The sequence below is a fragment of the Acinonyx jubatus genome, chromosome C1 (assembly GCF_027475565.1).
Source record: "Acinonyx jubatus isolate Ajub_Pintada_27869175 chromosome C1, VMU_Ajub_asm_v1.0, whole genome shotgun sequence".
NCBI classification, from domain to species: Eukaryota; Metazoa; Chordata; class Mammalia; order Carnivora; family Felidae; genus Acinonyx; species Acinonyx jubatus.
The window spans coordinates 174,046,148-174,065,705 of NC_069381.1; the positions used below are offsets into that span (position 1 = coordinate 174,046,148).

Here is a 19,558-nt window from a genome sequence, read left to right on the forward strand (position 1 = left end):
TTCGTGTATTTAAAGCAACTTGACCAGAACCAATTTAATGGGAATTTCACTTATGAGAACTTGAGCAGCAGACTTACAATTCCTAACCCAAACTTTTCTGCTAAACCATTAGAATTTTATAATAAAGTGAAATCAGAAATGCAGAATTAACCATTATAACATAAAACTTGTCTTTCAAAAAAGGTGAAAACACTTTAATATAATTTAGATTGTTTCTACACATTAGATGTAGGAAATAATTTCACTTAGTCATAAGTACAATGAATTTGATTAACAAAATCCTAATTTACAAAATAGAAGTAAATATATGCAGAAATATATTCATTATCAAATTATAAAATAAAATTAACAATTAACAATTCTTGTTAAGATATCATCATATTATTATTTTGCATTTCAGATAATATATATTTTGCATTTCAGATAATAGAGTTAAATCATTTTGGTATGCTTAATAATATTTATAAGTATTAAAATAATGGAACGTTGAGATTTGAATACAATGACAGTAAACCATTGAAATTTCACATTCACATTATACAGCCATCCTGAATCCATAAGTGAATGTTAATAATGTAAAAAAATATAAAATGATTGTAATATAACCATCTAACCATTACCATATGGAGTTTTAAGACCACTATTTAATTTGCTAATTTGCTCTGAAATATAAGCAGTTGCTTTTCTGTGATCCATGACATGTCTTTGTGCCTTAAGACTTAATTTGAAATGTCCTTACCGTAAAAATATACCAAAGTAAATAAAAAAGGAGACACTTATTTACAAAACAATATTGTATACATATTACATAAATGCAATTGTTTCAAAGTCTTTTTATACAATATTGATAGAATCAGTCATTTCCATTATTTTATCATAAAAACTGCAGTGTTGCAAAGGCAGGCTGTAATTTTGAAATTCTGATTAAAAACAAATACTTTTTGGCTGCCTTTTAAGATAATGCAGTTTCTTCAAGTATGCTACAGAATTGAATGCTGACCTCTAGAAAAATGATTCTTCTTTCATTAAAGAAAATCCATTCCCCATTTGGAGGTGTATGACAATGCACCTTAAGAAAGGAGAAACTTACTATTTTACTGAATGTTTTTTATTCAAGAAACCCGATAATATCGGCCATTCAGCCTATTGTATTAGCACCATTGGCATGGATTGTTAGTGTACTGTACAGATCATAATAGGGATGGGGACTTGCAAATGGTGTACCATCCCTATTTTTGTGGAATTTCATCTTACCAGTATGCTATCGTACAATATAAATTCAAGTGTTGGAGGATGATTCAGATGACAGTATTTAACAATCCTGCATTTTACCAATACTACATACAGATTTTACTGTAGATATTAAATGATACCATAAAGAAATAGACTTTAAAGCACACTCCTTTAATTCACGAGAACACAAGGAGAATTGCTTTCATTTACCTAGATATGTTGTAATACATATGAACATAAAAGTAATTTGATCTCCTCGTTCAAAAACTCTGGAAATCATAAGACTTTTTGTTGTATGATTTATTTTGATGGTTAAATGCCAACCATTGCATATATTCTCTTTTAGTCCATATACTGAGCTTGTGCGTAAGTAACTGTAGCATACTCAAGGCTTATAGCCTGTGGTACATAATTTCACAGTTTCAAAATTGTTGAGGGGAAGGCCTTCCATATTTTAGGAAGTTATGAACCAAATATAAATCTCATGAGCACCCACAGCGATCTACTACCATGGCTGGAATTTTCCCATATATTATTTGTTCTTTGCCATTAAAATATAGCATATTAATTGGAGACATCTTGGTGGGAGTACAGCAGGGGCCTGCTGAACCTCTGGGGTTTGCTTGGTGTACAAGATGAGTATGAGGATATTTTTGTAAAAACACAAATTCACACTCTCCAGAGCAGTAATTGGCCTTATATCTTTTGGGTGCAATAATCCAATCCCATCCAAAAGCTTCAAAATCCACAGTGAGAGGGTAACGACAGCACCGAGATTCTGTTGAGTGCTCATCACAGTCAAGCCCAAAATCTCGTCTGGATCTTTTTGGTGTGTCTGTCACCTTGACTTCTAAAAAGGGATTCTGCATGAGAAGGAAAAGAACAATCAGTAATATTAATAAGTCCTGAAACACTTTCCTACTTCAAGAAGTCATTATTGAAGAAATTAATCATTTTGCTCATACCACATTTATTTTTTAAAGGCACGGCATTAAGGAATTTTAATTTACACTAGGTGTGATTCTTCCCTTATGGCTCATAAGAACATAGCAACAATGCTAATTCTCCTGTGGTCAGATCTATGTCTTTTTAATTTTTGTGTTTACTGGTTTGAGTATCTGAATGCCTGGCACATAACAGATACTCTGAAAATATTTATGGGAAGGAAGGGACAGAGGGAGGAGAGTCAGGGAGGAGGGAGGACAGCAGGGATGAAGAAAGCAGTTAGTTCTCTCTCTTCTAATTAAATATGTTGGCTAAATATGTCTGATGACTTCTGGAGGGATAAGTATATTCATCCATCCTCTGTTCCCTAGATCTTTAATTGGGGAAACTTGCTATTAAAGCCAGAGCAAAATAGTTACCTCCCAGCCCTTTATGGATTGTAATAGGAAAAAGAGAGGTAGGGTAATGAAGGTGGTAGTGTGCATACTGGGTTGGAAAGAAAAACTCTGAGGAAGAGAGGGACAGATTCAGAAGATACAAAAAATATTTCATTTTATTTTTTCACTGAATGTTTCTATTCATATATTTAAACAATAATTTGCTAGTTCTTCCCTTGCCCCAATCTTTTAATGCATTTGAGACTTATCTTTTTATATGGGAAGATCTGAGGAGTAGGTCATATTAATAATTATGTTTAACTTGTTTGATAATAATAATCTGTTTAATATTTATTTATTTATTTATTTTTATTTATTTATTTTTAACGTTTATTTATTTTTTTGAAACAGAGAGAGACAGAGCATGAACGGGGGAGGGGCAGAGAGAGGGAGACACAGAATCAGAAGCAGGCTCCAGGCTCTGAGCCATCAGCCCAGAGCCCGATGCGGGGCTTGAACTCACGGACCGCGAGATCATGACCTGAGCTGAAGTCAGATGCTTAACCGACTGAGCCACCCAGGCGCCCCTGTTTAATAATAATTTAAACTTCTGTCGCATTACCAACTTTGATCATTAAAATAATACCCATAAAAAGTACTTTCTTAAATAATTAATAATGGTTTTTATCCTATATCAAAATAAAAATCAAAATCGACTTGGTAATTATTGTTATTTAATATTATAAAAAATCACATCATTTTGTGAGTCAATCACCTGTTATGTAGCACATTTAAAGAAATATATATCATTTGGAAAATTATATAATCTTTTAAAGAATATGTTTTGATTTAAAGTAGATCTGACCTTGGGACCTCATCAAAATAAAAAGCTTCTGCACAGCAAAGGAAACAATCAGCAAAACTAAAAGGCAACCGACGGAATGGGAGAAGGTATTTGCAAACAACATATCAGATAAAGGGTTAGTATCCAAAATCTATAAAGAACTTATCAAACTCAACACCCAAAAAACAAATAATCCAGTGAAGAAATGGGCAAAAGACATGAATAGACACTTCTCCAAAGAAGACATCCAGATGGCCAACTGACACAGGAAAAAATGCTCAACATCACTCATCATCAGGGAAATACAAATCAAAACCACAATGAGATACCACCTCACACTTTTCAGAATGGCTAACGTTAACAACTCAGGCAACAACAGATGTTGGCGAGGATGAGGATGCAGAGAAAGAGGATCTCTTTTTGCATTGTTGGTGGGAATGCAAGCTGGTACAGCCACTCTGGAAAACGGTATGGAGGTTCCTCAAAAAACTAAAAATAGAACTATCCTACAACCTACCAATTGCACTACTAGGCATTTATCCAAGGGATACAGGTGTCCTGTTTCGAAGGGACACATGCACCCCCCCCATGTTTCTAGCAGCACTATCAACAATAGCCAAAGTAAGGAAAGAGCCCAAATGTCCATCGGCAGATGAATGGATAAGGAAGATATGTCCATCGGCAGATGAATGGATAAGGAAGATGTGGTGTATATATATATATATATATATATATATATATATATATATATATATACATACATATCATGGAGTATTACTCGCCAATCAAAAAGAATGAAATCTTGCCATTTGCAACTACATGGTTGGGACTGGAGGGTATTATGCTAAGCAAAATTAGTCAGAGAAAGACAAGTATCATATGACTTCACTCATGTGAGGACTTTAAGAGACAAAACAGATGAACATAAGGGAAGGGAAACAAAAATAATATAAAAACAGGGAGGGGGACAAAACAAGAGACTCTTAAATATGGAGAACAAACTGAGGATTACTGGAGAGGTTGTGGAAGGGGGGATGGGCTAAATGAGTAAGGGTCATTAAGGAATCTACTCCTGAAATCATTGCACTATATGCTAACTAATTTGGATGTAAATTTAAAAAAAAAAACAAAACTAAAAAAATAAAGTAGATCTGACTTAATAATTATATACTTCTTTAAAACCAAGACCATTTAAAGACTAAAAAGATAGCATTTATTGTTTGCAAGTATCATGTTTTGTTCTAAATTATGTCAATAGGTTTCAGAAGTAAAAAGTGTGGTCACATTAAATAAGTTTGTGAAAGCAGAACAGTGAGTAACTCTAAACTTATACTAGGGTTTAAAATGGTTTTTATAAAATTTTATAATATATGAAGTATTGTCATCTGCTTGGTCTGATATTAATTAGTTGGCATCACCTAAGTAAACCCTTGCACAAAAATGGTAAGGCAGCTTCGAAATAAGCTAGGTGACAAATGTTAAGTAGCTTGGAAATTTAAATTTCATTAGGGATAATTCACAAAGTAATCTACATGTACATCAGTCAACAGTCTACAAAATAATAAACATATTTATTATGAGAAACCTTGAAGATGATACATTTAATAAGACATAGGCCTAAACATATCATACTATAAATATCATATTTATATAAACATAAATAAAGATATAAACATATCATGCTATAAATAAAAGCATTTTATTTTAATTATAATTTTTCAAGTTTGTTTTTTCTGCTTTTCTAAACCAAAAAATTTCAATATATTTGGCACTTTTCTGGGATAAAAAGATATGTTTAAATTTGTTGGCTATGTAGTAGAATCCACTATGAAGATTTCATGTTTTTATCCATGAAATCATGTAGCATATCAATGAAAAGCACTTTATATTTCATCCCCGCTTCTAAAGAACTCCCTAAGAAGTTAAGGACTATGGCATAACTGTTTTTTTTAATCCTCATGCAAAATAAAAGTATCAAGAGGGTGTTTCATAGGATATGAAATTAGACACCTACTTTTTATTGGGTACAGAGCTACCATTGGAGTAAGATACTTTTGTCTGGTTTATGAGCATAGGAAATGGGTAGTGATTTTTCCACTATTATTCATTCACATGATGAATCAAAATGTAGCAATGTTTGCTGCTAGATGTTATTTTCAGTTATCACTTACCAGCCCATCTTCTCCTGGTCCTGGGAAGGTTACAGCAAGATCATGACCATTCTCATCTAAAGCTTTGATTTCAATGCCTAAGTTGGATTCAGGCTGTTTGAGCCAATTTTGCAACACTGTCTTCACATCAATGCTCTGCCAAATACCAGTGCCTGGGTTCATGTCAAGTTTCAGAGATCGGATTCCAGTATACCTTGTACCGTCTTTCATGGGTTTGATGAGTCTCAGGATTTGCACAAACACTGTTGTAGGAGTCTTGACGGGTCTCAGATATATCCACAGTTGAGCCTTTACGACTTTATTATATTGTATTTTAGAGCTAAATTTAAAGAAGCAACATTTGGGTTTTCCTTCCACTTGCATTAGAAGATCAGCTATAAATGAATAAGAAAAGAAAAATAGTTATTGAAATTATTTCTCATAAAAAATGAATAAAAAATTGGTGAGCATTTTTCCCCCATTGGAATAGTGAATGCATATTTTAAAGTGAAAAACCATGTAGGATTTCATTCATAATTCAGAAAAATATCAAAGAAAATAATTACTCTAGCTTTTCAGAATTTTTTAGATATATGTTTTTTCAGCTGTTTATGAGGAATCTGCTCCCTCTCAGAGAACTGTGGGCTAAAGAGAATTCTATGAAAGAATGAGCAGTGGATGAAATTTTAAAATGATGATGATTAGAGAGAACAAGAGACACCGTGGAGGAACATCCACTTAGAATTCTTTGGGAATCTGAGTAGTTACACTTACTGAGCAGCTGTACCAATCAGTCTGGAAGAAGGAACCCTTCCCCCAGGCCTGAATTACCTGGGGACAAGACACGCTGAGCAACTAACTGAGCCTTGGGAATTAGTAGAAAATATAGCACATCTGTTATGTTTTGGCTCTGGAATAGCCCTAAAGGAACAAAACGAATCAGGTAATTAGCACAAAAATGTGCATGTTATATTCAGGCTTATCTCAAAAGTTAGAAACACGGTCTTTAGAGCCAGGTTGTCGTTGTAAGCAGCACAAGCAGTTTCTTCCCCCCTTTTGTTTTTCCAAGATTGTTTACAAATAAGGTAAATTTACTCCAGGACTAGATAGCAGAGTCTTAAAAGAGAATTATTTGTTGCATTGTAACATGATTGCCTAATAAGCAAAACAGTATTTGAAACTGCTTTGAGTCAGGTTTCAAGTGTATAAAAGCACTGTTTAAAGCAAGACTGCAGATACATAGCATAAAATCTTTCTTGTCTTGCCTTCTCTGTTAAGATGACTGTCTGCCTTTCCTTGAGTGTCGTTTTGAAATGACTGAAAAAGCAATGGTACAAAATATCTTCTCTTTCAGAAGCAAGGTAGATACTACAGGTAATAGTCCTCCTTCCTCATATGAAGAAGAAAACAATATTTTAGAAGGCCATTGAGCAATGTGCCTTCCTGGAAACATGCAAACCAGGGACTCTCAACAATAGTGCCAGGGTCAAGGGAGAAGTGGGACTTTGTGAGCCATAACCTGTTTAATTAAAATGTTTATTTCTTAGGCATTTTCTAATAATAAGCTCATGATTATCATTCTGCTATGTCACTTCATCACTGGTCTTACTAATACATTAAATTAAAAAAACATTTTTTATACTCTCCAGTGTAAAAGCTTTCAAAGTTAAATATTTTAATTTGTAAAGAACATAAAAACACTGTGAGGAGTAGCTTTGAATAACAGAAGTCATTCTAGGCATTTAGCAGAAGACGTTTTTCTCTTTTATTAGAGAAAAAAACTTGTTATTACAGATGCCTATTTCAGGCAACTAAATGCAATCATGAAATTTCATGTAGGTTTTTAACATTGTTTGTAGTATCTCCCAATCGTTGCCTTGCAGGTACTGAGCAGTGAAAGCATAAGCATTTCCTATTTGTCAAATTTAACTAAACATTAATGCCATGCAAACATTTTATTTTATCTCCTTTTGGGTTTTTAGTGCAGCAGATTTCAGTCTCATTAGTAGATTTCCCATGAAATCTTGAAAAAGAGAAACTCTTCCTTCCTACTTACATACAAGCCAACGGCTTGTTAAAAGAGCCTGAAAATAGATCTGTTTCTCATAAACACTAGAACCACAGTCAGCAGAATTGTTGATATACACTAAGAGAGCTACTCACACTCGGTGGGCATGGTAATGATCGTTTCCGTGGTAGCGTGGTAATCGTCGTCTTCCAAAGAGCCATCACTGCTGTCATCTCTCTGGACATCGTACTGATCAATCAGTTCCCGGAGCGGAGGAGCTTTGGGCAAAAGTTGTCTTATAGCATCTTTGCTGATGTTGGGAGCCGTTTCCAGGCGAAGTTTACTGAGGATCTGAATTTTTATGGCTTCTATTCTTGAAGATTTAGTGTTTTGTCTCCAAGTACATGCATTGCACAGCCCCTCTTTTTCCACATTTTCTTTTTGCTCACTGTTCTCATTTAGATCCACTGGACCAGCAACAATCAGCATAAACAGGTAAATATAAACATAGATTTGCAGTTTCTGCATGATTTTAAAATCAATACAATCTTTTTCCTTGTTCTTATTTCTTCCTTTTACTTTTCTTTTGCTTTTGAGTAATGCCAAGCACAATTTTAATGCCTGTACAGTCTGAGAGACAACTTGCCACACCAGTGAATCTTTTATACTGTATTCCAAGTGGCTTTTTATATTCCAACTTTGATGAGACAAGTGTCGTCAGGATCTATGATTGGCTCTTGCTCCACAATGAATCTCGCTGTCAGAGGTTAAAACCCTGTCTGTCACAAGTCACCAAACAGTATTTTGTTACAGTCAAGGGTGAGCTGATTCATTCGACTACTTCATAAAAGAAATAAATCTACAAATAATGAAAGATATATGTGACATTTGAAAAAAAATAAAGTCTATGTTAACAATAATAGAAACTACACTTAAATCTTCTTAATCTTTACATGTGAAACTCAGGTTATAATTTAAATAAGTAAATCATAGTTTTACACTTCATGCTTAAAAAGTTGAAATGTTACTTCCTTAAAAATTAAAATGAGTATCTGTTATTTAGGCAAGCATTTGAAGTAAAAATAATTTTATTTACTGTATTAAATTATGTTTAAGTGCCGTGTTATTAGGGAAATATGAATTTAAGTTAGGAAGACCTGAATTTAAAGAAAAGCTAAGATAGTGTTACTAGTAAAAGATTGGCAGCTAAAATTTGAGAGGCTTGTTTTCCTGTTTAAATTCTTAGCACACATTAAAAATCAACTTATTATAATGTTATATTACACATGGAATTATTTTTAAATAATTTAATGTTTTTCATTACTATGAAAATGGTGCTCAATTTTTGGCTGATTACTATTCAGTTCTTTCCTCTTGTAAAGCTGCAGATTAGTATTATTCAGAAGATGTGTTTCTTCATTGTTTATTACCAAGAGGATAATGTCAGCTAGTAGAAAAAAATCTCTGAACTCAGAATAAGAAGACAATGGGTTTTACGACTGGCAATGCAGCACGTAAGCACAGTTTGCCTCAGATTTCCATTGGCAAAAGTAAAAAGCCTAGTATCCATTCTATGTAAATTATATCAAAATACTGTCAGCACATAAAAGTGAAAGAGCATCATAATAAAGGGGTGTCCGTTTTTAACATTCTCCAATACTACGATTGGTTTGCACCCCTTTGCCAGTTTCTCATTTTGACCAGAGGGCAGACACCTGGCAGGGATTTGGGGTAAGGTCTGGGAGCAGAGAATGGAGCTTTTTGTTCTCTAAATTTAAGTGGCCTGTGTAGGGATCAAACTCTCAACCTTAGCTTTGGGAGCCACAAGATCTAATCAAATGAACTGTTAAAGAGCTAAGCAAACATAGCCAGTGAGAAACAAGCTGTTTCCAGGCCACAGGAGATTTCTTCTTCCTACTGCTTTTTGGGAAGCTAAGGACTCCTAGGAGAGTTAATCCATTACCTACCCCCACCCCCAAGAGAATGCAGTGGCTCATATCAAATATTTATTTTTTAGGTCACTACCACTTTTGCACATTGTACACTAATTTACTGCCTCAGTGCACTAAAATGCAACTCAGTAGCCTGAAAAGTTAATGCATTTTCATCAAATTCTTAAGAGGTATCTACATCTCTTGAGAAAAAATGGCCTTACATAATGCATTAGATTTGCCCATCATTAAAGATTAAGGAAAACCAGACACAAACCAGATGCCTGAAGGGTTTCAGATACTCTATTGTGGAACAATATTAGATCAGGCTTATAAAGTTTTATTTAGTAAATTTATTTTTCTATGTATAAATATTGGCAAGGTTATAATCATTGTAACATATGTTCCTGTATACTTCTGAGTAAGTCAAGGTTTTTTTGTTTTGTTTTTTTTTAAACTTGATTAGAATTGCATAGCAGTTGGGAACCCGGGCTCTGGAGTCAGGCAGACCTGAGTTCAAATCTCAACATTGCCACTTCTAACTATGTGATAATGGATGAGGTACTTAACTTATCTAACCTTCAGTTTCCTCAGAGAGCTTTGGAGGGATGTAATTTAATAATGCATGTAAATTGCTGAATATAGTGCCTGTCATATAGTAAGTGATTGGTAACTGTTACTTGAGTGCTCAGTCTTTGTTTCCTACAGAGGGGTTTGGGATTATGCTTAAATATATCCTCCCCATGAACTAGAACTGGTTGTAGCTGCCAATTATCAATTCATGTAGACTACCTCTTTAGTCCTCTGAGGTAACTAGAATTTTCTAAGGCAGGCCTGTTGCAGGCATATTTCAGCTCTTTATTCTTACTACATAGAATAAAGAAAGGTTGTCATTTCCACATATAGTCAATGCTTATTATTCATGGATTCCATATTTGCAAATTTGCCTACTTGCTAAAATTTATTTTTAACCCAAAATCAATGCACAGGGTGCTTTTGTGGCCAGTCATGCACATGCACAGAATGGTGAAATTTTGAATCTTCTAAGGCACAGGTTCCCAGCTGAGGTCATACAAGACAATGCTCTGACTTGTTTCAGCTCTCATACTGTAAACAAATGCCCTTTTTGCAATCTATTTAGTACCACATTTTTTACATTTTTTGGTGGGACCACTGTTTATAGTGGTCCCCAGTGCCTAGTGCTAAGGTGCTGTGCTCCTAAGAACGAGAAGGCTGTGATGGAAAGTAGAATAGTGGTTGCTAGGGACTTTGAGGAGGGGTTGGTGGGAGAGTTACTGTTTGATACCTACAGAGTTTCAATTTGGGAAGATCAAAAAGTTCTGGAGGTAGATGTTGATGATGGCTGCACAAAATATAAATGTATTTAGTGCCACCAAACTCTATACTTAAAAATGGTTAAAAGGCCAATTTTATGTTATATATGTTTTACTAGAGTTTAAGAAATAAGGTTGTGATGTCTTAGAAAAAAAATTCCTTATGGAAAACTATGTTGTTAGATGAGCTCTATTCAGGCTTGAGTTATCTATAACCTGTTGGCTGTGAGTTCAATGTTAATGAATCCACAGTATGTATTAAATAGGATATTTTTAAACAGATAAACAGGGTTATATATTGATTGGTTGGTAAAAATGTTGTGACCAGAGGCTCACAGGAATGTAGCCTTGTATTTCCTCTAGGAGCAGAGGTTCAATAATCACTCGTTCAGTGCTGGCAGTGACTTTATAGAACATAACTACTGTGAATATTGAAAATCTATATCTAACCAACTTTGATCAACATTGAATGAGTTAAGAGGTACTGAAGAAATTTCGTGAACATATATTGCTTCTCCATATATTGCCTGGGACTGCAACCTTCCCAAGGCCTCAGAGTAGGAACCTTCACTGTGGTCTGACTGCTGATGGCCTGGCTTTGGCTGTTTCATGAAGGAGACAGGACAGTGTGTGATTAGGATGAGTGAGCAGAGAAGAATTTCTTTTAGCTGACTGGGAGAAGTTGGTCAACCAGCTTGTTGGCTTTGTCTTAGGTTGGCCATCTTTAAAAGCAGTTTCTCATAGGAATCAGATTTTAGGTGATTAATGCAGCACTTCACAAGACTTGTATTTTTCTTTCCCCTATGCTTCTTTGCACTGAGTGGGCCTTACATTTCTAAATGTTTATTTATTTATTTTTGAGACAGAGAGAAAGAGATTGGGGGGAGGGCAGAGAGAGAGAGGAAGATAAAGAATCCCAAACAGGTTCTGCACTGCCTGACACAGTGCTCTGACTTACGAATTGCAAGATAATGACCTAAGCCAAAATCAAGAGTTGGATGCTCAACCGACTGAGCCACCCAAGGCACTTCGGGCCTCACATTTCTGTAACCGTAAGTAAGGTAGTAAGCAAACTTCTCTCATCTCTGATACAAATACCAGGGGGTGTTTTAAAATAACTTTGAGAGTATAAAGCATATTTCCCCAAGCAGGTTTATGGCTTTACTCTTTATAATCTGGGAACTACTGAGTACACAAATATAAAGCTTGCCAGATTTTTTTTTTTTGCATTTTCCTTTTTTTTCAATATATGAAGTTTATTGTCAAATTGGTTTCCATACAACACCCAGTGCTCATCCCAAAAGGCGCCCTCCTCAATACCCATCACCCAACCTCCCCTCCCTCCCACCCCCCATCAACCCTCAGTTTCTCAGTTTTTAAGAGTCTCTTACGCTTTCGCTCTCTCCCACTCTAACCTCCTTTTTTTTTTTCCTTCCCCTCCCCCATGGGTTTCTGTTAAGTTTCTCAGGATCCACATAAGAGTGAAAACATATGGTATCTGTCTTTCTCTGTATGGCTTATGTCACTTAGCATCACACTCTCCAGTTCCATCCATGTTGCTACAAAGGGCCATATTTCGTTCTTTCTCATTGCCACGTAGTACTCCATTGTGTATATAAACCACAATTTCTTTATCCATTCATCAGTTGATGGACATTTAGGCTCTTTCCATCATTTGGCTATTGTTGAGAGTGCTGCTATAAACATTGGGGTACAAGTGCCCCTATGCATCAGTACTCCTGTATCCCTTGGGTAAATTCCTAGCAGTGCTATTGCTGGGTCATAGGGTAGGTCTATTTTTAATTTTTTGAGGAGCCTCCACACTGTTTTCCAGAGCGGCTGCACCAATTTGCATTCCCACCAACAGTGCAAGAGGGTTCCCGTTTCTCCACATCCTCTCCACATCTATAGTCTCCTGATTTGTTCATTTTGGCCACTCTGACTGGCGTAAGGTGATATCTGAGTGTGGTTTTGATTTGTATTTCCCTGATGAGGAGCAACGCTGAGCATCTTTTCATGTGTCTGTTGGCCATCCGGATGTCTTCTTTAGAGAAGTGTCTATTCATTGTTTTCTGCCCATTTCTTCACTGGGTTATTTGTTTTTCGAGTGTGGAGTTTGGTGAGCTCTTTATAGATTTTGGATACTAAGGCTTGCCAGATTTTAAATGATGTGGCCAAAGAAAGGAGAAGACTAGGAATTAGAATGGATCATGAGTTATTCAACTCTGTTGTAGGAAAAAAACAGAAAGGTATTTTATCTGATCACTCTTGCCATTTCCTTGTAATGACAGCCCTTTAGTGTCATTCTGTGCTAATTATGCTTAAGGCCAGAAAAAAAGACTGTATGGTGTTATAGTGTCCAACTCACACAGCAGCATGAGAAAGTAGTCATCCCACATTGATGTCCAATTACTAATGCTTTAAATAGATTAGAACAAAAATTAACAGAAACAAAAGTATTCTTGAGCGAGAGACCAACAGTATAGGAATAAGAGACCTGAAATATACTTTGACTTTGCTGCTGAGGTTTTATGTGACCTTGAATGAGTTGATTAGCAAAGCCTTCATTTATGAATCTAGGTATGTATGTATTCTTTTTAATTTTTTAATGTTTGTTTATTTTTGAGAGAGAGAGAGAGACAGAGAGTGAGTGGGGGAGGGGCAGAGACAGAGAGGAGTTACAGAATCTGAAGCAGGCTCCAGGCTCTGAGCTGTCAGCACAGATCCTGACACAGGACTGGAATTCATGAACTGAGATCATGACCTGAACTGAAGTTGGATGCTTAACCAACCGAGCCACCCAGGTGTCCTTGTATGTATGTATGTATGTATGTATTAATTTATTATTTTATGAAATATTTTAATGCCTACATGTACCTGGAAATGTGCTGGAGTTTAAGGAGAAAACAACGAGCCAGACAGAAATTATCACTGTCATCATAAAACCTACAGTCTAGTTTCTTTGTGTAAAACATGAAGAGATTTGATTAGGTGTGCCCCTTCAGCTGAGGTTTATCCTCTAAGGTAGTAAATCTTAAACTTTTTGGTCTCAGGATTCTTTTACACTCTTAAATATTATAAACAATCCTCAAAAGGTTTTGTTTATATTGGTCATAGTTATCAATATTTAACGTATCACAAAATTAAAAATGAGAAATTTTAAAATATAAGCATTCACAAGCATATATTGTATTTGCTGACAGTGATGATGTTGTCACATGTCATGGAGCCTCTGGAAAACCCCACTGTACACAAAAGAAAAAAAATAAGAGTAGTAAAAACACATCTTAGCATCACTATGAAAATAGTTTTTATTTCAGAGACTCTCTGAAAGGGTCTCCACTCCAGAGATTCCCAGACCACACTTTGAGAACCATGCCCCAAGTGATAATGTTTATACTTCAATTAAATATTGTTTCCCTGTAACTTGAATACCCTCTTCCTAGTACCTGTAGCTTTGCTTTTAATGAGAAATCAAATATGGGAATTTTTAAACATTGTGTATTTATTTACTGACACATAATTGTAGCCAAGAGCAGAAATATAAATATTACTCTACTATAATCACCAACTACCAACTTACAGTATATCGAGAGAACATTTTCACATTTGTCAATTCTAGGGTATTGACTGAAATCTGTGGTCGTGAGGAATTTTTGTATATGGTCTTCAGTTCAGTCTTGAGATAATAACATCCATATTATGGCAATGCTTCATAATAATGTCCCAGATAGTAAAGTTTCTGCATTCTACCCTACTTTAGAGGTAGAATTAACTCAAAAAAAAAAAAACTTCAAAATGTGATTTCTGCTCTCTTTCCTTTCCAAAGTAGGAACTCTAATTTATTTATTAGAGATTTGAAATGCAGAGAATAGAGTTATAATTTAGCTTTCTCATTTTTTCCATTGAAAAAAGATGCTATACTCAAAGAGTTAGTGCTAACATTGTATAGGTTGTGCATGCCTTTATTATTAAAATCCTAAATTGCTTGCTTTTTCCCCCTTACTTGTCTTCCTGCAACTCCAAACAGACTTTGAGCTCTTTAAAGGCTGGGAATTATTGTGTTCATTTTTGTGTCTTCAGTTCTTGGTTCAACAGCCAGCACATAATTATGTTGGCAAAAGGGTATTCACTTAATAATTAAACTAATAAATGAATGAATGTTTCCTTAAATACAAGAAACATCAACTTCCTAATTTTCCAATGGTAGAATTAGTTATTTATAGCTTTTCTAAGTGACTCTAGTTGTGTTTTTAGTTTGCGCTGATGATGGTCTGTAGCATTTCTCCTGGGGTCCCTCCTCTGCCAACTGGTAGGGAGACTGGTGTTACAGGTCCCTGTTGTCTTTGCCACCTCTAGTAGTTCTCTGGTAGAGCAATGAGCACTTTGAACGTCCCAGGGGAGCTTTTGCATTTAAGAATTATGACTACCCTTAGACATCGTGTGGCTCTTAATGGGGACCTTGCTAGGGAGTGGCCATGACACCACTATTTAAGACCTTAAGACGAGAGCTCCCACCCAACATAGGTCATATTTAGGTCAAATTGATTTTCAGGAGTATCAAAGGTAGCCAGAGAAGAGAAAAGAAATCTCAAAAGAGCAGTGTGTATGTCTGTGTGTGTGTGTGTGTGTGTGTGTGTGTGTGTGTGTGTTTAAGCAAGGCAAAGGTAGAACAATCTTTTTTACCTTGACCCAATGCAGAGAACTGAGAACTGATTATATGTGCCATAGTCTTCACTTCTCCTTCACATTCTTTTCTGTAAAGTACTAAGTTTCTCAGTGATCCTTCTCTCCCTGCTTTCTTCTCATACGAGAAAGAAGGAGCTTTCCTCCAAAACTGGGATAGAGTTTATCACCTCAGTTTACCCAGGAAGGCATAGCTCTTTGAGTGAATAGCCAAGGTGGGCCAGAGGTCAACCTATTTCCCAGAATGCCCTCTTAAATAAAGTTCCTTAGCTCCCAGGGATGTCTGTGAGTTCCATAAGTAATTTCATAAAACTTAGCTCTTTATGCATTTTCTAGATCATCCAGATAACCACCTTACATCTGATTACTGCTTCAATGTCTTCATTTTCTACACTGTCTGCAAATACAGTGTTTACAGGTGAGGGTTTTGTTTTTTTGTTTGTTTTGTTTTGTTTTTGCTATAATCAAGCTGACTTCAAGTGCCACCTAGAGTGATAGGGGTTACCTTTTACTCATGGGAATTCTTTTAAAAAAATTTTTTGGAAAGGTATCTTTACATTATTCAAGTTTGAGAACCTGGCTCAAATAATTTCCTATTTTATCCATAGTAAATAAGCATAGCTACTTCAGTTCTTTGCCCAAAGACAGTGGCTTAGTTTGGAAAAAGTCTGTAATTCACTAATTTATCTCTTTTTGCTGGAGCTAAATTTTCTTTTTAGAAAATTTAGACTGGGTGGCTCAGTCGGTTGAGCGTCCGACTTCGGCTCAGGTCATGATCTCGAAGTCTGTGAGTTAGAGCCCCGCGTCGGGCTCTCTGCTGACAGCTCAGAGCCTGGAGCCTGCTTCAGATTCTGTGTCTCCCTCTCTCTCTCTCTGCCCCTCCCCTGCTCATGCTCTGTCTCTCTCTGTCTTAGAAATAAATAAATATTTAAAAAAATTGTTTTTCTTTTTTGTGTATGTTGAATGTATATGCAGTGAGACAGCATGTCGAATATTTCAGACTGCCTGATTGCAAGTTATACCAGTCTTGAGTTGGGCTCTCTAATTTGCTCCAGCCACACCCTCACTTTCAGCCTACATTTCCACACATTGCCCATCATCCTGGATTAAGAAGGCACAAACTTCTGCCTGCAGCTATACATTTTCTTCCCAAAATTTAATGAAGTCAAATTTTTAAAATTTACAAATGAGAAATATAATAAGTGTAATAAGAAGTTAATATTCATTATTTTTGATGACCGATTTCCTTCATAATATTTTGATTTACTTTAGAACAAGCACAGGGTTTCCAGAGCAGATAACAATATAGATTGCATTGGCAAAGGCATATCTTTTGTTTTAAAATCTTTACCCTTATTATTGAGTTAAGCTTTCTGGTAAAGAACCACTTCCCAAGAGAAAATCTTGCAGTTTTCAGGGTTTTGTTTTGGGGGCCTTTGGAAACCATAGTAGTCTCAATAAAGAGTGTTTTTCTGGAAATAAAAAGAAATATTTTAACTTTTTTTAGATTTGGGTTTTAAAATGTAAAATCTTAAAATGCTTTTTTAAAAAAATAACTCCCTTTGTACTCAATTAGTGGCTTGGCAGTAATGATAGCCTTAGAAGAGTTTAGTTCCTTCCAAGAGTATTCAGAAAATGTTTTCTTCTTTTTTTGGAATTGCCTACAGCATTGTTTTTTATAATTCATAGAGTATTGGCTTCCAGAAGCATTCCGTTTCCAAATTCTTTTGTAAATTCCTAGAAAGAACTCTTCAAAAAATAATATCCATTTGGTCATGTTTTCATTTACTTGTTCATTAAACACTTATTAGCACCTGGTTTATGATAGGTACTATGCCAAGAATTGGAAACAAGGGGGCGGGGGAAATGATGCTTTTTGCCTAGGGGGAAAAAACTCTGAATTTTAGAAATAAAAGAATTTTAAGATGGTCATGTCTAATCTACTTGTGAGCACATGGAGAAACTGAGGCCCAGAGAAAGGTTGCATAACTTAAATTATTAAATTTTAAAAAGCTTGTTTGATTTACAAAGGTAATTTGCATTGAAGTACTTTTGAAGCACCAAGTATTTCTTTTACATTGAGTTAGGATTTTTTTTTAATGTTCTAAAATTAACAAATAAGGTCAGTGCTCAATTTCCTGGGTCAATGCCACAGTGGTGCCCTTTGTTCTTGGAACCAGTCCATAGTCTGGCTTGGCAACTGAAAGACCCAATGACCTGCATTTGGCAATTAGTATAGGAGTTTTAGTGTCTACTGACTAAACATACTTTGATTGCCCATTTGCTTAGATATTGGGGGTCAGCCTTTTGTTATAGAATGTCACCCTTTCTGTTAAACTCATTTTTCAATATTTTGTATTATATACTTGCATTCTGGAAATTTCAAATGAATAAGTCAGTAGTTTCTAGTAATTTTAACCATAGAGAGCTCTGACCTTTTTTTATTAGTTTAAAAAAACATACCACCTTTAATTATAGGAAAAACATTTCATTTAATTAGATTTAACATGAACATTCTGGCCTCTGCTGGGAACTCTAAGAACTACATCACTCGTACTACCAATTGTTCTAAGGTCTAAGGACTTAAACCTTGAATTCAGTTTTATATACATTCTCTCTTTTTTTGTAACATACAGAAATGTATTAAATAAAATCTGTAAGTAAAGCTAATGCTTTACTATTATTGAAACTCGAAATCTGTGTTAAATGTTGGACATTTTTACATGGCACATGAACTTAAATCTACCATAATTCAAATTTTGTACCTTGGTTTTCAGTATGAAGAAATCTAATATTTTTCATCTGCACTCCAACTCAGATGAGAAATCTGATAAGAAAACAGGTGAAATGTAAATACTTGAAAAAATGTGGGAAAGGATCTACTTAGCATTTCATTTCATCAAATATTTGCAGAATACCTAGTGTTTGGTTGTGGGTAGGCACTGAGTATATTTATAGAAAACATTGCCCCATTTCAGTGGATAATAGTTATAAAACAGCACTCAGCAAATGTGAAATCATGGAATGGAGTATTGACAGTAGGACAAACCAACAGTTTCTTGGGTATAGCTGGAACAATTTATGTACATGGGAGGCAGGCTGGAGGGTGGTGGACAAATGAGAGACTGGAAACAAGATTATAAAACCTCCCCTTTCCAAAACATGTGAATAAATAAATACTCTTCCCTAAACAGTCTCTATGAGCTCTCTGACTTTGACCAAATTAAGTGACCTTCATTTCCTTTTCTGCAAAATGGAAATATAGGTCACATTGTGAGGCCTAAATGAGATAAAGTGCCAAGAACAGTGCCTGGTGCCGAGTAAGCACTTAGTAAATATTCAATGTTAAAATCACTGTCAACATGTAATAATAATATCAGTTGTACCTAACAATATGTATATAATTAATGTTAATTTGTATTAGAAATCTTTGCAAAACTGAAAATTTATTAATTGAAATTTTGTAAAGTGAGAGATGAGTATACTGTTGACTCTTGAATAATATAGGTGTTAGAGGCCCCAACCCCCATGCAGTCGAAAATCTGCATATAACTTTTGACTTCTCCAAAACTTAACTAATAGCCTACTGTTGACCAGAAGCCTCACCAATAATATACGTGCTAATTAATACATATTCTGTATGTTATTAAATAAAAATAATGTATTATATATACAGTAAAGTAAGCTAGAAAAAAGAAAAGGTTAAGGAACTCATAAGAGAAAATATATTTACAGTACTGTACTGTATTTACTGAAAAAAAACCTGTGTATAAATGGACCTGCACAACACAACCTGTGTTGTTCAAGAGTCAGCTGTATATGATGTACACAAGGGGAGTATCTAAAGCAAAATGACTAAAAAAAAAAAACTAGAAAGAAAAATGTGGGGGGAAAACATGCCAGGTAAATGCTAACAAAAAGAAAGCTGGGGTCATGATATTAATCACAGATAAACAAAATTTAAGGCAGATAAGACAGGACAAATAGGGAAATTTTATGATGGCAAAGGATTTGCAGAAAGGATACACCTTTCATATATCTTCAACCACT

General features: G+C 35.2%; 1 protein-coding gene across 1 annotated transcript; it reads right to left on the reverse strand.

Annotated features, from left to right (window-relative positions):
- Positions 1-414: 414 nt before the first annotated feature.
- On the reverse strand, positions 415-8,339 carry MSTN (myostatin). The gene is made up of 3 exons (XM_027054723.2): positions 7,713-8,339; positions 5,571-5,944; positions 415-2,096 (listed from the first exon to the last, which is right to left on the reverse strand). The coding sequence occupies exons 1-3, from the start codon at positions 8,083-8,085 to the stop codon at positions 1,716-1,718; spliced, it is 1,128 nt and encodes a 375-aa protein (XP_026910524.1). The 5' UTR covers positions 8,086-8,339; the 3' UTR covers positions 415-1,715.
- Positions 8,340-19,558: the final 11,219 nt, after the last annotated feature.